Source organism: Giraffa tippelskirchi, chromosome 7 (genome assembly GCF_054371585.1).
Source record: "Giraffa tippelskirchi isolate mGirTip1 chromosome 7, T2T-mGirTip1v1.2.pri, whole genome shotgun sequence".
Classification (NCBI taxonomy): domain Eukaryota; kingdom Metazoa; phylum Chordata; class Mammalia; order Artiodactyla; family Giraffidae; genus Giraffa; species Giraffa tippelskirchi.
Genome location: NC_137281.1, coordinates 12,717,584 through 12,742,646, shown reverse-complemented (window position 1 = coordinate 12,742,646; position 25,063 = coordinate 12,717,584). Strand labels below are relative to the sequence as shown.

General features: G+C 51.0%; 3 protein-coding genes and 1 long non-coding RNA gene across 8 annotated transcripts; 3 read left to right on the top strand and 1 right to left on the bottom strand.

The window, feature by feature from the left end:
* The first annotated feature begins 136 nt into the window (after window positions 1–136).
* Window positions 137–10,600, top strand: SNRPA (small nuclear ribonucleoprotein polypeptide A). Its single transcript, XM_081516277.1, has 7 exons — window positions 137–207; window positions 671–765; window positions 3,632–3,804; window positions 6,035–6,214; window positions 8,199–8,372; window positions 8,792–8,880; window positions 10,237–10,600. The coding sequence occupies exons 2-7, from the start codon at window positions 693–695 to the stop codon at window positions 10,394–10,396; spliced, it is 849 nt and encodes a 282-aa protein (XP_081372403.1). The 5' UTR covers window positions 137–207; window positions 671–692; the 3' UTR covers window positions 10,397–10,600.
* Window positions 10,601–11,542: 942 nt separating this feature from the next.
* On the bottom strand, window positions 11,543–15,197 carry LOC145515574 (uncharacterized). The gene is made up of 2 exons (XR_014060925.1): window positions 15,123–15,197; window positions 11,543–11,694 (listed from the first exon to the last, which is right to left on the bottom strand). It is a non-coding gene; the product is annotated as an uncharacterized LOC145515574 (long non-coding RNA).
* Window positions 11,691–14,751, top strand: MIA (MIA SH3 domain containing). Its single transcript, XM_081516278.1, has 4 exons — window positions 11,691–13,277; window positions 13,369–13,502; window positions 13,989–14,099; window positions 14,660–14,751. Exons 1-4 carry the CDS (start codon window positions 13,151–13,153, stop codon window positions 14,681–14,683), a joined length of 396 nt encoding a protein of 131 aa, XP_081372404.1. The 5' UTR covers window positions 11,691–13,150; the 3' UTR covers window positions 14,684–14,751.
* A 273-nt stretch (window positions 15,198–15,470) lies between the features above and the next one.
* RAB4B (RAB4B, member RAS oncogene family) lies at window positions 15,471–24,547 on the top strand. Of its 5 annotated transcripts, XM_081516261.1 has the most exons (8): window positions 15,471–15,636; window positions 16,867–16,947; window positions 17,214–17,328; window positions 18,857–18,919; window positions 19,003–19,157; window positions 20,778–20,873; window positions 20,965–21,095; window positions 24,148–24,547. In XM_081516261.1, the coding sequence occupies exons 1-7, from the start codon at window positions 15,621–15,623 to the stop codon at window positions 21,078–21,080; spliced, it is 642 nt and encodes a 213-aa protein (XP_081372387.1). In that variant the 5' UTR covers window positions 15,471–15,620; the 3' UTR covers window positions 21,081–21,095; window positions 24,148–24,547. The 5 variants fall into 5 exon arrangements, with proteins under 5 accessions (XP_081372387.1, XP_081372388.1, XP_081372390.1 ...); XM_081516262.1 differs by lacking the exon at window positions 17,214–17,328; XM_081516264.1 differs by lacking the exons at window positions 17,214–17,328; window positions 24,148–24,547 and adding an exon at window positions 16,632–16,662 and having other exon boundaries at window positions 20,965–21,423.
* The last annotated feature ends 516 nt before the right edge of the window (window positions 24,548–25,063 follow it).

Genomic DNA, 25,063 nt, shown 5'->3' with positions numbered 1-25,063 from the left:
GTTTTTCTGCTGAGGCGGGAACCCAATTGCCGTTTTTATTGGCAAAATCTGGGTCCGGGAGCGAGCCTTACTCTGATTGGCCAAGCTAACAAGTTTCCGCGCAGGGATTGGCTTGTAGATAGATAAAGGCGGGTCCAGAGGAGGAAGTTTTGTGGTCGGCACTCAGCAGCGTAGCAGGCACCGCTTGCGGAAGAAGAGACTGTTTCGGTGAGTATTTTTGGGCACAAGCGGCCGTAGGCGCCTAGCGGCGGAGCGCTTGGCGCCCGGGCTTTCCTGCCTCTCGTGTAGCGGGAACTATTTTTTTTCTGCGCGAGGCCAGGGTTAGGCAAAATCGTCCTGCCTGCCTTAACTGGCTCTTACATCCGGGCCTTTTCTCCTGGGCCGGCCTTTGAGCGCGTGGGCCAGTGGGAATCGCCATCTAGGCCGCTCCGCCTACTAAGTGGAGTAGAGCATCCTGGGACTCGTAGTAAACCTGACGAGATTTCCCTCACCACGCGGGGAGGAGAAGCTGTGTGCTGCGTTTGCTTTGTTTTCCGAGCCGTGCTTTCCCTCTTCCCTCCTCTTTACCTTACTTGACTTTCTCTTGGAAGGAAGATCCTTAAGCAGCCCGCGTTAGGACAAAAGGATTTTCAGAAACCCAGGACTGAGTGGGACTTTTTCATTCTTTCAGCCCTACCTCAGCAACTTACTCCATGGCAGTTCCTGAGACTCGCCCCAACCACACTATTTATATCAACAATCTCAATGAGAAGATCAAGAAGGATGGTGAGTTTGCGGGATAGTCCGGTCACCAGGCTATCCCGCACGAGCCTGCCCTCTCTTCTGTCCCCAGCATCCATGTCTCTTCCTCAGCCTTCTCCCGCCAAACTCTTTAAGAGTTAACCCTTCCGCCTTAGCACAGCCAGTGGCTTTGATATTTCCTCAGTTTCTCCTAACACTTTTCCCGTTAACCTGGTCACTTGCTCATCTTTCAAGGTTTCAGCTTCAAGACCCTCTCCTCCAGGATGCCTCCCCCTTCCCTTTTCCACCCACGTGCCTGCCTCTGACTTCCTAAAACCCTGAACCTCCCCAGTCAAGTCCTGATCTGGCTATCAGGGGGTTGTTTCTTTCCTGGCCTTTGAACTCCAGGAGGGTAAGAACTGCAACTGGTGGTCACTGTCATGCCCTCAAGTGATTAGCCCTCAGTGAAAACGTTTCATTTCAATATAAAGTGAAATTAACCGCGATGGTGGGTAACACTGGGTACCAGGTGCTGATGTATAAATAATGGTTACATTTAACTTTCACAGCAACCCTGCAGGAAGGACCTATTTCCATTTCTCAGATTAGGAAACTGAGACTCCGGAGGGATATGATTTGCCCAAGGCATACTGCACGGAAACGTGATTGAGACTACTATATGGAATTTTGGTTGAGAACTCGATTCTAGATATGACGTATTTTTCTTTTTTCTTGAGCAAGTTATCACTGTTTTGAACCTCTTTTTTTTATATATATGTAGGAAAGGTGGGCAAAATCATATAGGAAAACTGGGCAAAATCTTTGTGCAAGTGTTATGGGGAATATATGAGCTAAACTTCCATGCCTTTTTTTTTTATGGTGCCTAGCAGTTAATAAGGGTTGGCTATAAGTATTAGCTCGTATTATCTCTTCAAGAAAACTGTTAGGAGAACTGGAGGAGCTTGCTGGTATTAAGTTGAGGTTACTGATAAAGTTGCTATTGAAGATAATAGACAAGCCATGTAAATCCCTCATATACTGTTACAGCATTGTGCCCAGCCGGTTCTCTGTGGAGCTGTGGACACAGTGGTGACTGAGACAGTCCTGGTCCTGACTTCATGGAACCACAGTTTAGTTGAGATGACAGACCTGCTCCCAGACAGTGATAGCCCAGAGTAGCCATGGCCATAATTGGGGGAAGTTGAGGCATAGTAGTCAAGGCTGGGATTGGGCACTTGGAAAGAGGTATTCAAGTTCATAGAACAGGAGACATTTTGGGAAAGCCTACCGGGTAGAGGAAGCAGTATTTGTGTTACAATGAGGGAGAAGAGTGACTTACCTGGACCAGCATGTGCAAATGTCCGGGGCAAAAGAGAGTCCAGGGCATTGAGAGAACCACATGTACTGCAGTTTTGGGTGCCTGAGACTTAGAGGCTGGTGATTCATGGAGAACATTCAGGCAAGCAGTACACTCTGGCTTCTGAGGCCTTGAGGGCTGGTTGGGATATTTTACTTCATCCTGGCTTTGGGGAGCCAGGCAAGGGATGCAGTTAATTGTGAAAGATCTTTCCAGCTGTGGAGGGTGAACTTGCATGGGCAAGAAAGGAGACTGGGGAGAGGCCCAGCACCCAGGGGAATGACTCAGGCCCACACTGGGCTCCTGGGGATGGCATGTGGAGACAAATCTCAGAAATGTCATCAGAATTTTTGGCTATTTGCTTCCCTCTTTACCCGATCCCCCTTTTTGTTCCTACTGTCTCTTCAGCCAGGTATCTTAAGCTCAGGTACCTTCTTTGCATAAGACTGGTATCCTTTCCTGGCTGTCCATTTGCTAGGGAGGTTTGGTGGTCCTGGGTTCAGATGGACGTGGGTCCTGAGCCAGTGACAGATCCTCTGAGAGTCTCTATCCACATTAGTAAAATTGGGGCAGTTATAATTGCTAACTCTTGGAGTAGAGGTAAAAATTCAGTGAAGTTATTCCCAGAAATCATTTAATGCTATGTTTATTCAGGCAAATGTATTTGGAGATTTGTGTGCTGGCAACTATACTGTTCATTAAGGGGTTTTTTGGCTCACTCCAAGGGACTTACGGGTTTTTAGTTCCCTGACCAGGAATTGAACCTGGACCCTTGTCAATAAGAGCACAGAGTCCTAACCACTGGACCACCAGGGAGTTCCCTGTGGGGATATTGTGATAAACAAACAAGATAGACTTGTACCTTTTCAGAAAGAAGACCAAACAAAAAGGAAACAAACAAAAGGAGGTGGGAAATGCCATGAAAGAAAAGCAAGTAGGTTCTCACGGTGGGGGCAGTGACATAAGGGGGCTCTTATTTCACCAGGGTGGTCAGGGAAGGCCTCAGGTGGTGACATCTCTGCTGAGTCCTGGGTGACTGGATGGAGGCAGCCATGTACACATCAGGAGAAAGTTGCTCCTAGTAGACGGAGCAGTCGGTGCAAAGGCCCGAGGCAAGGTTGCTGTGAGGGGCCTGAGAAAGGGCTGGGAGGCCAGTGTGGCTGGAGCTGTAGGAGTGAAGATGGGGCATGGGGAGAGATGAGGCGTGAGAAGTCAACCAGGGCCAGATCAGAGGGGCTTGTGTCAAGGTGCTGGAGACAATGAGGAAAAGTGCTTGCGTTTATTGAGCATTTACTGTGTGCCCTCTGTATGTGTGACTCATGTTCCCCTGCAGCAACCTTGTGGGGTAGGTATCTTGATTGTTGACCTACTACGGAGTCAATGCACACGACCACCTGAGTGCTTCTAGGCTGCTGATGGTATTGCTCAGTACTCTGTCAATGAGCTGATGGTGTCCCCTCTGGGCTGCATTTCCTCTGAAAAGCAGAGCTCCAGCCCCAGGACATGATACCCTGGCCTACAGTCACCCCTGGGTCTTTCCTCTCCCCACTGCAGAGCTGAAGAAGTCCCTGTACGCCATCTTCTCCCAGTTTGGCCAGATCCTGGATATCCTGGTGTCACGAAGCCTGAAGATGAGAGGCCAGGCCTTTGTCATCTTCAAGGAGGTCAGCAGCGCCACCAACGCCCTGCGTTCCATGCAGGGCTTCCCCTTCTACGACAAGCCCATGGTGAGCACTGGGTGTGGAGGGAATGGGTGCGTGCCCGCACCAAGTACTGTTGCAGGCTGGATGAGTCTGGACTACTGTCGCCTGTAGTCCAGAGCCTTAAGGATGGGAGTTCCTCCTCTTGGTCCTCAGCATCCACTGTTCACTGTACTGGGGCAGTGGAGACACACAGCAATCAAGGGAAGTCCCAGCTCTGCCCTTGTAGACCCACAGTGCCACTGGAGAGACACGCCTGTCTCCAGGTGGCGATGACTCGAGGGGTCAGCTGGGATGGGTGAATGCACAGAACTCAGGGAGCTTACTCTCACTCAGTCTGGGAGTTTGCAGGGGAGCCTTTCTGGATGAGTAAGAGTTGGAGAAGAGTAGCTGAGAAAGACGAATAAACTAAGAGTGGGAGATAAGCAAGAACCTGTGTAACTGAGGAAGTGAGTCAAGTTCATTCGGCAGAAGTGAAGGGTTGGAGATGGTGGGGTGGGCGTGGCCTGGAGAGTTGTCAGAAGTCAGGCTGAGGAGCTGATCGTGAAGGTGGACTTGATTCCAAGGTTGCTGGCAAACCATGGAAGGGTTGAGGAGGATGGGTTCAGTTGTAGGGGATGGGGTTCAGTTGTGATGGTGAGGCTGGGTCAGGCTCCCAGGTCTGGGATAAGGGGAGAGTTGGTCTAGGACCAGGGGTTACAGTGATGGCTAGCACTGAGTACCAGGTGCTGATGTGTAAATCATGGTTACACGGGATCATGGGATGGGAGGAAGTGAGTTACAGATGTTCAGTAGGCCTTGAATAGACAGGGGTTCTGTTTTTCAGAGTCCCTGCCCTGATCCAGAATTCCTGCCATATCAATCAGTTCTCTCTCCCTCTTATCAGTTCTTCTGAGTTTTACCTGATTGGAATATGCCTCCCTGAACCATAGGGTGGTGACAGCAAGTGTCAGTGCCTGTAGGTCCCAGGCAGGTCGCTTCACGTGGAAGACATTGGCTCCGGGGGCACAGGGGCGGCCTGGTGCCCTCACCTCCTTCCAGAGGGGGCTGCTCTCTGATTCCTGCCTGTTGTCTCCTGTTGTGGAGGTGTGAGCCCACAGTTGCCACGTCTTCCATTGCTTTTCTGGAGTAGTTGGAAATTTCCCTTTTGAGGACTAAAAATCCTAAATCATTTTGTGTGGACCTTCCTCCCCTGCTTTTCTCTAACATCACTGCTTGATCCGTAGAAAGCAATGAGCCACTGTGAGTTCTGTCAAGGAATCCTGTCAACTCTACCTGGAAAATCTCCACTGAAAACATAAAATTAAAAAAAAAAAAAAAACCCAAACCTCCACTCCAAAAAAATGCTCCACTTGATTCTTCCCACTCCTCCCCTGGTACCCGCCTAGTCCCAGCCACGACCCTTCTCCCTATTTTCACCCCCTGCTCCTCCCAGGCTTCTCTCCATCCGTGGCCGTAGCGCTCCTTGGGAGTCACAAGTGAGAGCTCGTCATCCCCCTGCTTATAACACTCTGACTCCTGGCTTGCTCAGGAAAAGACAAAGTGCCCAAGGCCCCCTGTTGCCTCTGTGATGTCTCCTCCCTCCTCATCCACGTAGACCTCCCTGCTGTTGAGCACACCCCATACTCTAGCTCTTCAGTGGTTCTTCTTTTGCTAGAATGATTTTTTCCCTAGATGCTTGCATGCTTCCCTCCCTCCCTGTCTTTACACCAGCATTATCTCCCTGAAGTCTTTCTGGCTGCACTCTGAAAATTTCAGTTCTTCTCAATTCTTCATCTCCCCTTCCCCTGTTGGTTCACTTTTTAATCTCTGTCATATCTTCCCCAGTGAACTAATGCCATGAGGGCAGCGGCTTTTGTGTGATTGGCTCATTGCTGAATCCTCGGAGCAAATTTGGGTGCTCTGTAAACCACTGAATGAGATTTAGTTTGGAGACTTGGTTCTCATGTGTGATGGAAACCCCCCTGTATAGTGCTCCTGTCCTGGCCTTGTTTCCTTATACCTTGAGCTATGCTTGGGGCTGTCCCATCTTCCTATCAGAATACCAACTTGCTGCATGCCAGGCACTGTTTAGAGCACTTTTTAGCTCTTAGTCCTCCTGGTCGTCCTTTGAAGTGGGAAATGCCTCAGTACCCATTTGACAGATGGGGACATTGAGGCCAAGGGATTTCTATGATGTTTCCCACCAAGCTCCAGGCAAGGTCTGATTTTGGCTCCTAAGTCCAGTCTCCCTCACCCTCTGCTCTCTGTTGGGCAGCGCATCCAATACGCCAAGACCGACTCGGATATCATTGCCAAGATGAAGGGCACCTTCGTGGAGCGGGACCGCAAGCGGGAGAAGAGGAAGCCCAAAAGCCAGGAGACCCCAGCTGCCAAAAAAGCTGTGCAGGGAGGGGCGGCCGCCCCTGTGGTGGGCGCTGTGCAAGGGCCTGTCCCGGTAAGCCAGGGCCCACAGATGCAGCTCTCTAACTACCAGGTCTTCCTCAGCCTTGTGGGCTGTTGCAGGGGTGAAGTAGGGAGAGGTATCCCCTTGGGGATTCAGACATTTCCCCCCACTTCCATTTTTCTTGTGGAGATTGTGTGCCTATCTATAGGGGTGTGTGCATATGAATGATGGTATCTCCACTTGGAAATGTCTAATGTCTATGCCTCTCTGCCAGTTTCTCGGGATCTTTTTCTCTGTCTCAATCTTTTTGTTTTTTCTCTCCTTGAGCTTGATTTTGCTGTGTCTTCTAAAGTCAGTGTCTATGTAGCAAATCCAGAGGAAACCACTAACCAGCTATTAGGATTGAAAAGAGTTTCATTTAACAAGGTCACCAGATCAATGTGGAAAAGTCAGTTTTATTTCTGTACATTAGCAACAAACAAGGATACTTCAAATTCAAAAACACCTCCGAGGAAAGTGTGCAAGGCCGCCCACTGAAACGATAGAACATGGCTGAGAGAAATTGGAAGGCTTAGTGCTATGAAGATGTCATTTCTCTCCAAACTGGCTTAAGAGTCAACTCTGTTCTAATCAGAATCCCGAGAGGGATTTGTGGGGACAGACAGGCTGTCTGTAAATGTCTGTGATGGCAAAGCTGGGGCCTGTTGTTCAGGAATGGTATGGTGTTGGCCTGAGGGTGGGAAGATGGACCAGTGGGACAGAGAGGAGTCCAGAAACATGCACGTGTGTATGTGGTCGCTCTGTATGACTGAGGCACCACTCCTCTCCAGTGGTGAGAGGGCTTTTTCCCCTAGTAAATAAGTTCTTGAAGAAAACAGAATGACCTTGGTGAGGCCATGAAGAGTAGAAACATCCTGTTTTCTAAACAACATACAGAAAGCATAAAGTACTAAAGAAAAGATGAATGAATTGAACCCACTCTGGTCTCTGGACCTCCGAACCTTCCGATGGGTTGTCTTGTGTCTGTGTCCGTGTCTGGATTAAGTTGCCCCACTCTTACCCTCTCTGCTCTTGCTGTGCCCAGCTTTCCATCCAACTTTGACTCTTCACATGGGGTTCAGCTCCTGTCTCCCCTGGGAGCATGTGCTCTTTACCTTCAGCCTCGCTCCCTTCCCGTTGCTGTCACCCCTTCCCATGTCTTTCTGCATCAGCCCTGACTGTCCCCATCCACCTCTGCCTTCCACTGTCTGTTCTCTGGGCCTGTTTCTCCATACAGCCTATTTGTTTATTTGGCTGTGTCGGGTCTTAGTTGCGGCATGCAGGATCCTCCTGTTTTGATGCACCGACTTTCCAGCTGTGGTGTGCAGCCTTAGCTGCTCCGCAGCACGTGGGATCTTAGTTCCCAGACGAGGGATCACACCCGCGTCCCTGGCATTGCAAGGCAGATTCTTAACCACTGGACCAGGGAAGTCCCCATAAAGTTTTAAAGCAGTACAGCATGCTGCTTATAGTGTTTATTTCCACCCCTTTTAGTTGATACTGTTTTTATTTTTCTCCTAGTCTTTTTTTTTTTTCCCCCAGTAGGCCCCCAACTTTGTTCATATGTCTACAAGCAAAGTTAGGCCATTCTGACCAATTTTTCTTTCCTTTTTGGGGGGGGGCCATACTGAGTGACGTGTGGGATCTTAGTTCCCTGACCAGGGATTGAACCTGTTCCCGCTGCAGTGGAAGCCCCGAGTTCTAACCACTGGATGGCTAGGGAATTCCCCTGACCAATTTTTATATGTTAAAAAAAAGTTTCTATTTATTTTTAACTTTTTATAATTTGATGTCCCCTGTGACCTTGGGCCTGATCTGCTCTATCCATCCCTCTTTGGATGCCTTTCTTGCCTTTTCCAAGTCTGGATCTTCCTGTGTCTCACACCCAGAGTTTCCTGTAACAACCTTTTCTCCTCTCTGCTTCCTCCCAAGACTGAAAGCACACCTCCTCCCACCTGCTGGTGCCCCTCTCAGCCCTGCCCTCCTCTACCCACAGGGCATGCCGCCGATGACTCAGGCGCCCCGCATCATGCACCACTTGCCGGGCCAGCCCCCCTACATGCCGCCGCCGGGCATGATCCCACCTCCAGGCCTGGCACCCGGCCAGCTCCCGCCGGGGGCCATGCCGCCACAGCAGCTTATGCCGGGGCAGATGCCACCTGCCCAGCCTGTAAGTGTCTGGTCCTCCCGGGGTCTGGTATAGTCAGGAGACAGGAATGGCAGGCAAGGCACTGTTTTAGGTTGGGTGGTCTGGGCATGCCTCCCCGAGGAGGTGCTGTTTGAGGATGAAGATTTAGCAGTGGGTGGCGTCAGGCCCTGGGACAGAGGAATTGGTGTGTTTTCTGGAGCAGGTCAAGGGGAGGCTGGAGCGGGGGTGGGCTGCACCTTGGTTCACTCTGTGAAATTCCGCTGAGCACCCGCTATGGGTGCAGCTCTGCTCCCTTGTGGCTTCCAGTCTAGGGCACAGTCGGGTAGACAGGCAACAACACGGGGTCTGTTAGGTGAAAGATAGAAAGAATTCAAGCAGGGCGGGGCAGGAGGGCCATAGATCCCTGACCAGACTTACAGTCTCCCATGGCTCTCCTGCAGCTTTCAGAAAATCCACCAAATCACATCTTGTTCCTCACCAACCTGCCAGAGGAGACCAACGAGCTCATGCTTTCCATGCTTTTCAACCAGTAAGTGGGGCCTGTGGCTGGGCTGGGTCCGGAGGGTGGTGGCCGCGAGGTGGCACCACAGGTACAAGCCTCATAGTTCTGTTGGTGGAGCCCGAGCCGGTGCAGGTGGGGCCAGTGCCTGGGGCCGGAAGGAGGAGGCTGAGGCTGGCCCTGCAGCGGCCGGGCGTGGATGTCAGCCGTGGCCAGGGTGGGCAGGCTGTCTTCTGCCCTTAAGGAGATGACTCTGGATCTTATCTTTCCAGTCTCTAACTTAGACAAAGGCAAGGTGCAAGTCCAGCAACAGTGAGATGTCATTGAATGCTGGCTAGACTGGAAGAAGTCAGTCTGTTCAGACTGCAGGTGTGGGAGTGGGGGATGCTCGACCCCTTGGGGATGTGAGTGGATGCAGGCCATTGCGTGGGGGTAACTGTCCACTGTTTAGTCAAGTGCTCACCTAGGCTTCTCTGGTGGCTCAACAGTAAAGAATCCACTGCTAATCCAGGAGATGCAGGTTCGATCCCTTGGAAAAGGAAATGACGACCCACTCCAGCATTCTTGCCTAGGAAATGCCATGGACAGTGGAGCCTAGAGTTGGACGTGGCTCAGTGACTAAAAAACAACACTTGGTGACTTTGCACCTGACTGTATGAAATTCTAACATGCCCAAGGGGCTGGGTGGGGCATTCCTCCTGGTGTGGTGTGGAGCTGGAGGCAGCCTGGGAGAAGGGCCAGACCAAGTGCAGGTGCTCGCAGTTAGAGGGAACAGGAAGAGCATGCTGCGTGGTTCTTCATGCCAGGGTCAAGAGGAAATTTTGAGAAACTGAATGCAACAAAAATCATACCATTCAATTTTATACCGTGTCCACAAAACAATGCAGAGTGTCTAAGAATACTGATGGGAAAGGATACCTGGTAAGAGGATGGTTGCCTAATGGGGAAGGAAGTAAGGAATGAGAAGAGGGAAATGAAAGAAACAGCAGATCATAAAAGTAGAGGATAGTGGTTATTCTGGGGCTTCCCAGGTGGCTCGTTGGTAAAGAACTCATCTGCCAGTGCAGAAGATGCAGGTTTGATCCCTGGGTTGGAAAGATCCCTTGGAGAAGGGCATGGCGACCCACTTCAGTATTCTTGCCTAGAGAATCTCCATGGACAGATGAGCCTGGTGGGCTGCAGTCCATGGGGTTGCAAAGAGTCGGACTCAACTGAGCACATCAACTTAGCATTGTCCCCATTTTGGGCTGAATGATCCTTTGTTACTGGGGCCGTCTTCTGCATCATGGGGTATTTAGCAGCATTCCTGGCCCCTACTCACTGGATGCTCGAATGTTCGAGGGCAGTGCTGAGGCTGGATCCCTGAGGTTTCTGCCTTTCTCTCAGGTTCCCTGGGTTCAAGGAGGTCCGGCTGGTCCCTGGGCGGCACGACATCGCCTTCGTGGAGTTTGACAATGAGGTGCAGGCAGGGGCCGCTCGAGACGCCCTGCAGGGCTTCAAGATCACCCAGAACAACGCCATGAAGATCTCCTTTGCCAAGAAGTAGCACCCTTTCCCCATTCCTGTCCCAGCCCCCTGTTCTGGGGCCACCCCCTCCCCCCTTGGTTCAGCCCCCTGAAGGTAAGTCCCCCTTGGGGGCCTTCTTGGAGCCGTGTGTGAGTGAGTGGTCGCCACACAGCATTGTACCCAGAGTCTGTCCCCAGACATTGCACCTGGCGCTGTTAGGCTGGAATTAAAGTGTTTTTTTGCAGTTTGTTTTTTCACAACCATTTGTTTTTATTTTCTTCTCCGTGTTTCCCTTCCCTGCACACCAGAATATTCTTAGTGTTTGAGCAGCTCAGTGCATTGGGGATTGCAACCTTGGGAAAATACAGAATAGTGTAGCAACACTGTTCAAACTTAAGTCACTTTTACTATTTCGGCAGATTTCTGTTTTGTCTCAAATCAGAATTCAGGGCAAGAAGTTAAAACCCAGGCTGCCAGGTACAGTTGGGCAGGTTCTGTACTGCACAAGGATGCTGCTTTTAATGGCCTACCATTCACTGTATAGACTCGTATGTTGATTGTAATAATTTTCTGACGTGATAGAGTGTTAAGAAAGAGGTTTTTCTTTACCTTTTTCTAGACAAAAATGCCTTCTCTCATAGCAGGAGTCGCACAGAAACCACTCTAGGTACTTCAGGAAGAAAGGGAAGGAAAAGAAATATTCATGGAATCATTGAAAGGATGGTAGGAATGGCAGTTTGGATTGGAGATGCTGAGTTCAACTTTGCAGCCCCCGATTGAGCTGCAGTCTCTGGAGTTCAGGAAGAGGTCCCTGCTGCTACTGCAGGGAGGGCCCGTGCTGACCTGGTCACACACAGGAGACACCAGCCAGGAGCTTTGGGCAGGTGGCTGAATCAGTCTCCCTCCAGTGCCACAGCTGCAGTGGAGGCTAGAAGATGTGGTTTCTGACTGGACAGTCACGTGCCCAGCTGAAGCTGGATAAGAAGGGGAGATTGAATGGGGGGTCTTCCTTAGCAGTCTTGTCACAGATCTGACTTGACAATTTTTCAGTTGACTAAATAGGTGTGTGTATAAATATATATATATATATATATATTGCTTAAAACCCTTTCTCACACCATATAGATAGTAACCTGAGATCCCTTGCCAGAAATATAAAATTACCACAAAAATAAATACAACAAGGCACAGCGTTAAATTCTCCTTGGAGGTCTTTTCTCACGTCAAGGCTCTGAACCCCAGCTTGCACCTGCTCTGCTCTCTCCATTAAAGAGGAACAACAGTGCTGGAAATGCTGAAGACTTTTGGCACCACATGCACACTTCCTCCTTGTAGGATCTGAAAGATGGAAGCGGGAGGGTGATTGTCACCTTCACTACATAAAGTTATTGCAGACAGCACATGGGAACATGGGGTCTCTGGACCGTCCCCCCCACCCCCACGATAGACAACTGATGTCCCCGCTCTGAGCTTCATTTTCTTCCCGAGCTGTGCACCCCACCCCAGGTACTTAGCAAGCACTCAGTAAATTCCACAGATAACTTGCCAAGTACCTAATACACACCAAGTAATGTGGCATAGGGTATGCAGTAGTGAATGAAATAGACAAGCTAATTTCAGATGCTGAGTTCTGACAGGAATAGAACTGACATGCTGGGGTGATGGGGTGGTGGAGCTGGCAGTAACTGGAGTGATCAAGGGAAGCCTCTCTGGGAGGTGACATGAATAGAGCTATTTGATGCTTGCATGGTACTAGGTGCTGGGTGTTGCGTGTGTGGAGATGGCTTAGGCCCGGTCTTTGACCAGGAGGAATCCTTCCCCACCCCAAGCCTGTGTGTGTCCATCTTCTTCCCCTAAAACTAAAGTTTGGACTTGCTGGCCAGAGGTGAGAATACCTGAGGAATGAGATGGGTCTAAAGGCAAGCGGATCTCTGAAGCCTGGTTTTAGATAGGAGACTTGAGTTCACATCCTCTGCCACTGTCTCATTCTGGCCTTGGGCAACTGACAGCTCCAAGCCCAGTAGTGATGGGTATGAGCCTGCAGCCAGATCTAGCCTCTCCACTTACTGACACTAACCTTGGACAAGTTCCTTAAGGCTCTGTGCTTCCATTTCTACCTAAAATGGGATCATGATGGTACCCCTTCAAGGTTGTGCAGGGTATGCATTTGAGGTAATTAAAAATATGCATGGTGAATTCTTTATTAAATAACTAGTATCCCAGATGAGGCTCTGAGAGTAGTTTAGTGCAGTCAGGAAATGGTTTCTGAGAAGAAATAGTGATCATGGTTGGACATCACCTAGCCTAAGGCCCAACATATAATATTCACTCAGTACTTGAGAGCTGGGGCTATTTCTGGCAATCAAAGGGCTCCCTTGTTCTGCTGCCCCTCAGCACAGGAAATTCCAAGGTGGTTTTTCCATACTGGCTCCTCTTGTTCTGTCTTTGGGAGCACAGCTGAGGGGCCTAGGTCTCCAAGCCAACTCAGAATAAGATGGAATTGAATATTTTAACCTGCCTGTCTGGGCCTCTGTTGAGGGGGGTGACTTGTTACTTGGAGTGGCCTGGGCTGCCTTGGGCCTGTCTGGGTACTTCCTTGTGCTGGCAACCCTCACCCTGTCCTTGAAATGGTTCTGCCTGGGTAGCAGCCTCTAGGTGGTGTGGATGAAATCTGGGACTGCTTTAAGGAGGGGACCAGACCCAGAACACAGGTTTCCTTATGCTACTGCCAAGGGAGGGCAGGAGGAAACTGGAGACCCCATTCCTGCCTTAGCCACTGTCTTGCCCAGAGTCCATGATGGCTTGGTCCTTGGTGTTTCTCTGTGTCGTCTTGCTGTCTGCCTTCCCGGGGCCTAGCGCCGGGGGCCGCCCCATGCCCAAGCTGGCTGACCGGAAGATGTGTGCCGATGAGGAATGCAGCTGTGAGCATTGGGGGTCCCGGGGGGTGTGGAGGGCTTGGGTTGCTAGCCTGTGTGAAGGGTGTTTTCACTCCCTTCTATATTCCTTCTCCAGACCCCATCTCCATGGCCGTGGCCCTTCAGGACTACGTGGCCCCTGACTGCCGTTTCTTGACCATACACCAAGGCCAAGTGGTGTATGTCTTCTCCAAGCTCAAGGGCCGAGGGCGGCTCTTCTGGGGAGGCAGCGTGAGTCTTGGGAGAACAGAGGAGGAAAGGGTAGAGAGCTGGGGTGGGAGTGTACCCTACTTTTTTACCTACAGGGCAAATCTGAGGGAGTGATCCTGAAATAGAGTTGGGGTAGGCAGGGGTTGGCTGCTGTGATCCACTCTGTTTTTCTTTCTTTAGCAATTATTAGGGCATGTCCTGTAGTGCCAAATTGCTATAGACATCGAAGGTACAATAAAGAATGATGCCTTTTATTCTAATGGAAGGAGACAAGCCATCAAAAAGACCAACTTGTGTGTGCTGCTTTGAAAATTAATATAAAGTGACTGGGTGACTAATTCACATGGGGTGGTCAGGGAGGACCTTCCAGCAGGAGACTTTAAGCTGAGATTGGACTGACAAAGATGGAGCCAGCTAAGTGATCAGGGAGGAGCAAATGTGCACAGGTCTTGAGCAGGAATGAGCTTGCCATGTTCCCAGACCCCGGCTTTTAACTCCTCTTTCCAGGTTCAGGGAGATTACTATGGAGATGGAGCTGCTCGCCTGGGCTATTTCCCCAGTAGCATCGTACGTGAAGGCCAGACCCTGAAACCTGCCAAAACCGATGTGAAGACAGATGTGAGTATCTTGGGGGCTGGCAGGAATCTGGTGAAAGTGAAGTTGCTTAGTTGTGAAGTTGCTTAGTTGTGTCCGACTCTGCGACCCCTTGGACTGTAGCCTATCAGGCTCCTCCGTCCATGGGATTTTCCAGGCAAGAGTACTGGAGTGGGTTGCCATTTCCTTCTCCAGGGGATCTTCCCGACCCAGGGATCAAACCTGGGTCTCCCTCATTGTAAGCAGACGCTTTACCATCTGAGCCACCAGGAAAGTAGGAATCTGGATGGAGGACCTTTGGGTTGCAATGACAGGCAAAGATGCTCCCAACCTCTGCTCCCTGGCAGCCTAGCTGCGTGCGTTGGAAGAGACTCCCTGCCTTTTCTTATCTGAAAGATGAGTGATTTCTAACTCGCAGTTCCAGTTCGATTGAGACCTGCAGAGTTGAGGGCTCCCGGCTAATTTGCATAGCACTTGTGCAGCCAAACCTGGTCCCTGAGGCTGCAGCATTTGCTAAAACCACTAGCTCCTTTGTGGTGTGGCCACTGGTTTTCTCCCCACTGTTTCCCCTTTCTCTTTTTCAGATATGGGATTTCTACTGCCAGTGAGCTCAGTCTATGCTGTCAGTGCTGTTGTTTCTCCCCGACTTTATGCAAATACATCAGCCAAGTGCAAACTGTGGGTCTCTGTGGTCTTTGTGGTGGGGATCTAGAAAAAAATATTTCCCCCAGGATTTCAGAATCTAGCCAATCAACCCACAAACTGTGGTGACATAAGTGGTTGCTAGGCAGAGTTTCATGGGCTGAACGCTCGGTCGAGGTGGGCTCCTAAGCTTAGCTATTACCGACAAATAAATGAGAAGATGGAATAACCGAACAGCCGAATTGGGGAATTATAGTGTCCTCTCTAGACCAATAGAAGAACTATTGAACTGTTGGGAATGAGCCAATGGGACCATGAGGAAGACACAAATCACAGAGCAGAGGTTTTCTGGGTTCTCTTGGAAGACTTTCCGCAAAGGGAGGTAGGAGGTTAATTTGTGCGTACCATCCCAGGTTTCATCCTGCCTTCGAGATCAGTACTTCCAGCTCAAGGTAGTTCCTCTTCCAGGCTCTGTCAATCTTACACTTACCCCTTCTTTGCATCCGTATCCCCGCCCCCAAGTCCGCTCCTACCCAATCTGGAATCTCGACTCTGCCCCTGGGCTCCTGACCAAATCCGTTTCTGAGCTGGGCGAAGCATCTGTGGCACCACCAATCGCTCGTCTTGGTCCCGCCCCTTTAGACCGGGCTCTTCTCACCACCAATCTCCGCCCTTGTCCCGCCCCCACCTGTCGTGTCCTCCAATCCCGGCCTTGGGGAAGCGTTCTCTAGTGTCCCCCAGCGTTAGCGGGTCGCGCCGGAGGGGGGGTGGAGGCGGAAGTGGCGGCACCGGCCCCGGGAGTAGGAAGAAGCCGGGGCTGCACCCCGAGCAGAGCGGCTGCCAGCCGAGGAGCAGGCGCGGCCGTGTCGCCATTTTGCGGCCCTAAGCGGCCGCGACCGAGTCATGGCTGAGACCTACGGTGAGGGTGGTGGGCGGACGCTGGGGTCTGGGGTCTGGGCCCAGGGAGGATGCGGCCTGTGTATGGGGCGGGGCCTTATATGTCAGGGGGCGGGGCCTGGTATTATGGGGCAGAGCCTAGAGGATGCTGGGAGGGGTTTAGTGGGTCCGAGGCTGAGCTTGGTTAATTTGGGCGGAGCCTGAGGGTTTGGGATGTGGGCGAAATCTGGGGCGGGATTTGAAGGATGCAGTGAGGATGGGTCATGGTAGACCCCTGAAGGAAAGGATGATTCTTACTGTGTCTGGGCGGAGCCTGAGTGGATGGGGCGGAGCTGACTGTGAATGGCAAGGATCAAGGTTGATGGGCTAGGGGATACTGAAGGGTGGCTCTGGACTCAGGGATTACCCTCGGAGAGGGGTGGAATGCGATTGTGGGTGAGTTGTTCTTTAACTGGGGGCGGGGGGGGGTCGCTAGCGTCAAGGGGTGGGGCTTAAGCTTGAGACTAGGAGTAGTGCCTCGGCCTGCGGGAGGGAAGGAGGGACAGAGTTGGAAAATCCGGATGTGTGGATGGGTAGAAAGTGGGAGAACAGGGTGCAGTAGAAAGAAAAATGGATTAGGAGACAGAGGGAGCTGCATTCATTCAACGAATAGAGAAAAGCTGAGGGAACAATGCAAAGATGCTGAGGTAGGAACCAGCTTGTCATCTTCACGGAGTAGACTGAAGGCCAGAGGCTGGAGTGCAGTGAATGAATCAGAAAGTGGTAGGAAGCGAAGTTGTGGGTCGGGGTGGGGGTGGGGGTGGGGGGAGCAAGGACAAGATTGTAGTCCTTGATAAAATGGTTTTCAAGAGGCTTTAGCAAAGTAATAGTTACTTGGACTCTGGAGCCAGTTAGTCTGGGTTTGAATCCGAGCTGTACCGAGTAGCAGTGGGATCTTGGGCAAGTCAGTTAACCTTTCAAGACCTCCGTTTTCTCATCTGGAAAATGGGGATAATTATTAGTATACCTCCCTCACAGAGCTTTCCTGAGGATTAAGTGAGTTGTTGATGTAAGTAAAGACCTTTACTTGTGCCCGGTATGTGGTAAGCACTCTGTAAGAATTATCTGTTGTGGTTGTTACCCACAGTTCTGTATCTGCGTGTGTCTGTTGTGTCTGTTTCTTTCCCTGTAATTGTGATGTTCTCCTGGTTTCCATCTTTTCATGTCTTTCTCTCCGAATGGGTTTTTCTTGAATTTGGCTCCATCCGCTCAGACTTCCTCTTCAAATTCCTGGTGATTGGCAGTGCAGGAACAGGCAAATCATGTCTCCTTCATCAGTTCATTGAGAATAAATGTGAGTTTCTGGGAGTGGTTCTGGGCGCACTAAACCATGGACAGGGCCATGGTGGGGGCAAGTAGGCAGCTGTTGGGCAGGGGTGGGGCTGGCCTTAGGTACAACTTCAGTGCTGGCTGCCAGGTCCTTACTTTGGTATACACTCTTTGCGAGGTCCTCCTTGAGCCTCAGTCAACCCAGCAATGAGAATGGGTTTGCACAGGCCTCTCGGAGGACAGGGAATCCTCTGAGCGCCCTCCTGTCTCTTCTCTCCCTCCCACTCCCAGTCAAACAGGACTCCAACCACACAATTGGCGTGGAGTTTGGATCTCGGGTGGTCAACGTGGGTGGGAAGACTGTGAAGCTACAGATTTGGGACACAGCTGGCCAGGAGCGGTTTCGGTAGGTGGGCTGGGCTCCCAGTAAGAAAGCGTGGGGGAGAGGGGAGGAGAGAGGAGGGAAAGAGGCATGCAGAGTTACCTGGAAACATAATGACAGGAGCAAGGACACACCGAGAGGGTGGGCAAGGTAGAGAGAGAGGGCAAGAGAGGCTGTGATGAGCAGGTCCGTGTAGTCAAAGAAAGGTGTCTTGGAGAGAGGATGGCAGACAGACCAAAAGAGATTGAGAAGGAAGCATGATTAAGAGTGAGAGGGCCAGGGAGGGATGATCGACCCTAGTGAGACCCTGTGGGATAGATCCATGTGGCTGGAAGGATGGAGACTTGTCCCCAGGGAGCAATGAGGCCTGGAGAGGAGGAGATGCTTGGTGTGGGGCAAGAAGCAGAGAGTAACTGAAAATGAATGAAACAGAAAAGGAAAGTTGAGAGGTACAGACACTCAGGATGGGAGAAAAAGAGACAGACTGAGAGAGAAGAGGGAGATTAGGACACTCAAACAGAGGTGAGAGACAAAGACAGGGAGCATGGGACAGGTGTGGCCAGAGAGATGGAGAAATGGATGTTTTTGGGGGACGGGGCAATGTGGAGGGCTCAGCACACAGTATGTATTCAGGAAATGTCTGCAGAAAAGGTGATAGACACATGGAAACCCTGAATGAGAAATAGCCAGGAGAGAGAAACGAGGGAATCCAGCTCCTGAGAAAGGGTGGTCCCTGGCCAGAACTGAGTAGCTGCTGAGTTAATATTCATGTGAGAGTTCATTGTGTGAGCTGCCCAGAGACAGAGAGAGGATGGAGGAGAGAGAGGTGTGCAACTGCACCAAGATAGCAGTAAGTGTTCTGTAAATGGTTGTGGTGTGATTGCACGAGTTCCAGAGGGATCCAACCTGAGTGACCCAGTGAGAAGCAGACAGTTAACCACCCTGGGAAGGGGGCCTCCCCCAAACAGCAGGAGAGGGCCAAGTGGATGTAGTTGCATAGTGCTTGGCCAGGACTGGGCAAAGGGGGGATGACAGAAAATGTTGAATGAATGGGAAAGGATGAATGAAGGGGAAAGGATGACAGAGCCAGAGCAACAAAGATGGAGAGAAATAGAGAATTAAAGATACATACACGTACAAGAGACAGAACGGTACATACTAAGGAAGAGATGCAGAAAGACAGGGACACAGAGTCAAAAGTAGGGAGGGAATTCCCTGGTGGTCCAGTGGTTAGGATTGGCACTTTCACTGTTGGAGGTCCCCACGTTCCATCCCTGGTCAGGGAACTAAGATCCTACAAGCCACACGGTGTGGCCAAAGATAAACAAATGGTAGGGAGAGATTGTGACAGAGGCAGGCAGCCAAGATAAAGATTGAGGGAAGTAGGCTACCAGTGGGAGAAACTGTAGTGAGGCCCAGACCACGGCCAGGTTTAGGAGGAGGGGCCAGCAGTGCAGGGGGGCCTCCGAACCACCAGTCTCTCTCCGCAGAGGGGGGCAGTCTTGGGGCAGACCCCAGCCTCAGGGGTGACTGGGTCCCCCTGGCCCCACAGGTCGGTGACACGGAGTTATTACCGAGGGGCAGCCGGAGCCCTGCTGGTATATGACATCACCAGGTGGGTGCACGGAGTGGGCGGGGTGGGGCCCGGGCTACCCCCTGCCGCTGCACCTGCCTCCCTCCTGGCTCCCTTTTCCATAGCCGGGAGACCTACAACTCACTGGCTGCCTGGCTGACGGATGCGCGCACACTGGCCAGCCCCAACATCGTGGTCATTCTCTGTGGCAACAAGAAGGACCTGGATCCAGAGCGTGAGGTCACTTTCCTGGAGGCCTCCCGCTTTGCTCAGGAGAACGGTGAGGGCAAGGTGGCGGATCAGTGGGGCAGGGGACCAGCAGAGGAATGGGGGCCATTCAGGGGGAGCCTGTGAGAGCCCCCTAGCTCTCTGTGGCTCTGCCCAGCAGGGCAATGTGCAACTTTAGAGGTCTGCATTCAAATCTGGGTGTTGGCCATGTGTGGGCTATATGACCACTCTGTTTCCCCATCTGGAAAAATGGGTGCCCCCCTGGACCACCTCCCTTAACTATCACACACTCTGCTTCACATGGCATTTGATGGTTAAGGGGAGGTGGTCCAGGGGAACTCTCGGCATGGCTTGGATGAATGGGTGCTTGATGAATGTTGGCTGCTAAGAAGGTTTCAGCCACCATGGGGAGGCAGCGTAGAATATTGGTATAAGGTGGAGACTGCATACTCTGATGGTCATAGGGGACAGACACATTTTGTGAATAAGGGAGAAGGGGCAGGGGAGACCCTCAGGTTAGCAGGCACTAACATTAGGGGAATGGACAAGACTGACAGCCACATTGAAAGGTATGCAAGTACGTTATCATCAAAAAGACCACAAATAACCAATACAAATGTTGGCGAGGATTTAGAGGAAATGAACCCCTGGTACACTGTTGTTGGGAATGTACGCTGGTGCAGCCACTTTTGAAAACAGTCTGGCAATTTCTCAGAAAACTAAAATTGAACTACCATGTGACACAGCAATCCCACTCCTAGGTATGTATCTTAAAAAAAAAAAAAAAACTGATTCAAAAAGATACCCCAGTGTTCATAGCAGTATTATTTATAATTGCTGAGATATGGAAGCAACCTCAGTGTCTATCAATGGATGAATGGATAAAGTGGTATATATACACAATGGAATACTATTCAGCCATAAAAAAGAATGCAATAATGCCATTTGCAGCAAAATAGATGGACTTGGAAGGTATTACTAAGTGAAGTAAGTCAGAGAAAGATAAATACTGTTTGGTATCACTTATATGTGGAATCAGAAAAATAAACTAGTGACTACAACAAGAGGTATGCAGGTCTAAACTTATTTGAAAACATTGTGTTAGCCCAAATCTGCTGACTTAGGGTCTGTCCATGTTCCTTCATTTTGTAACCTCTAGGTTTAGAGGATTTGCTATCAGAAAGATGTGGGTTTGAATCCTGGCTCTGACTTAACTGTGAGGCCTTGTCACATGGCTAATGGGTGGACTATGAATGGGGCCTGTGCTAGATGGTGCTGGGGACACAGTAATGAAAACAGCCCTGGGCTCAGCTCTCATGGCCTCACAGCCCGGGGCGGAGGGAGGAGGACCATTTCCAGAGAGTGACAGCCCAAAGAGGTCAGGGCTACGAAGGGGGAGGCGAATGGGTCAGTGAGAGCCCAGGGGAGGCACCTGATTCATCCTGGGAAGTCAGGAGGACTTCCTGGAGGAGCAGGTAGGAGCTGAATTCTGAAGGAAGAGCTCAGTGGGTTCCTGGGGAAGGGGGCATTCATGGCAGGGGAACATATGTACGGAGGCCCGAAGTGAAGGCTTGAGGAACAGAATGAGAGGTAGCAGGTCAGAGTATGAGTGGAGGTTGGAGACTGACTGAGGCCCTGACTGTCTGAGTATCTGCCCCCCTGCCTCCACCAGAGCTAATGTTCCTGGAAACAAGCGCTCTCACGGGTGAGAATGTGGAGGAGGCATTCCTGAAGTGTGCCCGCACCATTCTGAACAAGATCGACTCAGGTGAGACCCCCAACTGACCGGACTGGGAGTGGAAGGCAGAGCCCAGAGGTTTCCAGGGACTGGTTCTGACCTCTCCCCTCTCTCCCCACAGGTGAACTGGACCCCGAGAGGATGGGCTCCGGCATTCAGTACGGTGATGCCTCCCTTCGCCAGTTGCGGCAGCCTCGGAGTGCCCAGGCCGTGGCCCCTCAGCCCTGTGGCTGCTGAAACCTGCAGAGTCAGGTGGGATTCTGGGGACCTGGGAGCTGCAGGTCTGGTCTCCCAGCAATGGGGAGGACAGAGCAGAGACAGCGACATAGAAAAGGAGACACAACCAGGAAAAGGGGCCGTCTTCCCAGACACAGGAGATCCACCCATTCTTCCCATCCCACCGCCAGCTCTCTGCCCTGCATCTCCGACCCTCCCATTCATAATTCCTCAAATATCTGTTGAGCACCTACTACGCGCCAGACCCTGTTCACAGCATGGGAGATAAGAGCAGTGGGGAAAACAAGAATTCCTGCCTTTGTGGAAGAGACAGACAATAAATAAGACTCAGGAGGAAACTGTATAACAGCCAGAGAGATAAAAGCTATGGAGAAGAATCAAGGAGGGTGGGGAGGTGGAGGAGTCGAGGGTCAAATGGGATGATGAGGGGAGGGCTCACTGAGAAGGTGACATTTGAGCAAAGACCTGAAGGAGGTGAGGGAAGGGGTCATGTGGGGACCTGGAAGAGTGTTATAAGCAGAGAGAAGAGCCAGTGCAAAGGCCCTGAGGTAGGGTCCTGCCTCCCCTGGTGAGGAAGTCAAGGCGGCCAGTGTGGCTGCAGTGGAGTGAGTGGATGTGAATGTGTTTGTGTGTGTGTGTGTGTGTGTGTGAGTGTGTTGGGGGGGTAGGTGAGCAGAAGATGAGGTTGGAGTGGGGGAAGCAGATGAGTGAGGGCCTCGTGGGCCACAGGGAAGGCTCTGGCTTATATAAGCAGAGAAGGGACAGGATCTGATTCAGGTGTTCATAGGGCACCTCTGGCTACAAACAGAGAGACTGGGGGGGTGGGGGTGGCGGGCAGGGTTGGTTGCCCAGAGACCAGTGAGGAGGCTACTGCAAAGTCAAGACTGGTGGACAGGACCAGGGTGGGGGCAGAGGAGGGGTTGAAAGGTGAGTTAGGTTAGATCATCTCTGCTCCAGGCGTGTCCCCTCTTGATGTAATCGCTGGGTCTTCCTAAAGCACAAATCTGCTTCGTTCCCTCTGTTCTGCTGGTAACCTCCCCTGCCTCCTCCAGGAAGCCTTGCTTGTTCCGCTATGCTTGGTCCAAAGTCCTTGGCAGGCTTGAAAGATTTGGTCCCATCCTCACCTCTCTGTGGGTGACTACCTCTTGACAGTTCTTGTCTCTGTGCTTCAAACCCACTTGCCGCCGCACCCCCGCCCCCCGCCCCCCCGTAGCCATTGGCAGCTCCAGGATGGCCTTGGAGCAAAGTGATTAGACCTTGGACACAGGTACTTTGAGAGCAGGGCCAACATAATTTCCAGATGAATGGACTTGAGAGAGAGGAGTCAAGGGTGAGCTCTTGGGGCGGGGCTCCTTTCCTTCCAGGCCTCTGCATCAGCCCAGCCTGTCCTCCTACCTCCCTTCTCAGGCCAACTCCCATTCATCATCAGGTCTCTGCTAAAATGTCTCTTTCCAAAAGGGGTCACTCTCTCTAGATGGGCAGTCTCACAACTGCCCCTCCTTTTTATTATTATTTCCTTTTTTTGGGCTGTGCTGAATGGCTTGTGGGATCGTAGTCCTCCAACCAAGGATGGAACTCTCGCCCTCGGCAGTGAAAGCGCAGAGTCCTAACCACTGGACCACCAGGGAAGCCCCTGTCCCTCCTTTTTAAAGTGTTCAACTCTGTCCCCTCCATCATTATTTACATTGTATGGTGTTTGTCTCCCCCATCTGAGAAGGTGACAAATCACAGACTCCAGAGCTGGGCTGCCTGCATTTATACTCCGATTCTCACCGCATAGTTGCGTGACTGTCGGCAAATTATTTAACGTCTCTGGGCCTTGGTTTCCTCATCTATAAGTGGGGCTAATAATAGTACCTACCTCAAGTGAGTGTTGAGAAGATTAATTAAGTCAAGTCATGTAAAGTGCTGAGAATAGGGCCTGACAGTCAGTAAACTAAGACTCAATAAACTAAAGGCTGTTTATTATTTTTCTTCTTATCCAATTTAAGGACTCTGGGCTGTGTAGAAACAGATGAGTATATACTCTTCACCTCAGGACATAATTTTGAGTTTGTTTCAGGGTTTTCTCAATGAATCAAATGTAATAAGAGTGCAGTTTCAAACTGTGTTGATTGCAATCTACAGGAGGAAATACACTTTGTATGTTGGTCTAATGCAGTCACACACATAGAGAACTAAAACACACATTTTCCTCATACTAATATTCTTAAAACAGAGGTGAAATTCACATAACATAAATTTAGCTATTTTAAAGTGTACAATTCAATGACATTTAGTACACTCACAAGGTTATGCAACCATCACCTCTGTCTAGTTTCAAAGCATTTTCATCATTCTAAAAGGAAGCGCCATACCCATTAAACATTCACTGTCTGTTCCCCCTCCAGCTTCTGACCTACACGCACTTGCTTTCTGTGTCTATGGACCAACATTATGTATGAAGCACTCTGGTATTTTTTATTCTATTTCAATGAAAAATTGCTCAAGGCCCACCAAACTGATTTCCCACCCCACTAACGCAGTTGTGCACATTGGAATCACCTGGAGAGCTTTAAAAGCTACTGATGCCTGGGCCTTACCCCAGAGATTCTGAAGTGATCTGGGTATTTCTAGAAGCTTGCAGGTAATGCTGTCTTCAGATAACCACAAAGCAAGAACCAGTGACCAAATATATCTCTGATTTGGAAAACACTGGAATGAGACCTAGAGTTGAGGTAATCCAGGAACATAGAGGAATGAGACCTAGAGCCAGGGTGGTCCAGGAACATAGAGGAACACAGAGATACAAAGGTGGGGACACAATGTAGACACCAAGACGCCCCTCTACAGACTCAAGGAGACAGCTCTCTGAGGCAAATACACAGGGGAATGCGGGTACCCTCAGAGTGAGAGCCCCACATTACCTGCAGACAAGAAACAGAAAGTCAGAAAATGTAGCAAGTTAGGGAGAAAAAGTATAGACAGAAGGGCACAGATAGGAGGGCAGGAAGATACCCAGAAAGGAGACAAAGCTGCAGCTGACAGACCCGGGATCCCCCCAGTTCACCACACACTTTTCTTGCAGCTCGCCTGCTCTCCAGGACCAGCCCTGTCCTTCCGTCTGGGGCCCAGACCCAGGCCCTGGGAGGCCGAGCCCCTCACCTGCCCTGGCCCCAGAGAAGCTGCCCTGCCACCGGTCTCCCTTCCCTGGCCTGGTGGGGCCTGGCTGAGGGGCAAGACTGAGCCATGGGGGGAGGGGGAAATTGCTCCGTACCTGCTGCTGCTTCCTCTGTCTTGGCTAACCCCTGTTTTCCTTGAACCCCTAACTCCTCTTTGAACAGACTCAGAGAGTTCACAAAGCCTGAGGCCAGAGCCATTTGGCCTCAGCATCCCTGGCCCTGCCATTGAGAGTACGTGTTATTTATTACCTGGAGGCCTGTCCTGTCCCAATGCCCCCTCCCCCCATAAAGCATTGTTTACACCTGTGTCAGAGCCTCTGTCATTTTGGGGTGGTGGGGAGGGAAGGGATGCAGATGAGGTCCATGATTATGTTTGGAGTCCATGTTTTGGGGTTGGACATGGTGTGGGGGTCCACCATGACTCTGTGGCTCAGGTGTCTGTTGTGGAGGAATTTTGCCCACATATGTAACACGAAGGTCCCTCTGTTTGTGATGGGTGTGATGGGATCTGTAGGAATGGGTGCTGCTTGTGTGTGTGTGACACTTTGCTTGTGAGTACTCTGTGCCCTTGGTGATTGTGTCTACGAGGGTGGTGATGTCTGGGACACGGAGGCTAGGGAATGAGAATTCAGGCTTGTGGGTGAGCCCTGGGTCTGGGTCCAGTGAGTGATAATTATGCATTTCTGATGCCTGAAAGTCTGAGGCAGTGTCTAGTTAGTGCTTGACTGTGTATATGTGCCCCTGAGATCTGTATGTGTTTTGGTGTGTATTTGGCTCTGTTGACACACCTGTGTGTGACCATGAACCCTGTGTTTGCCCCTG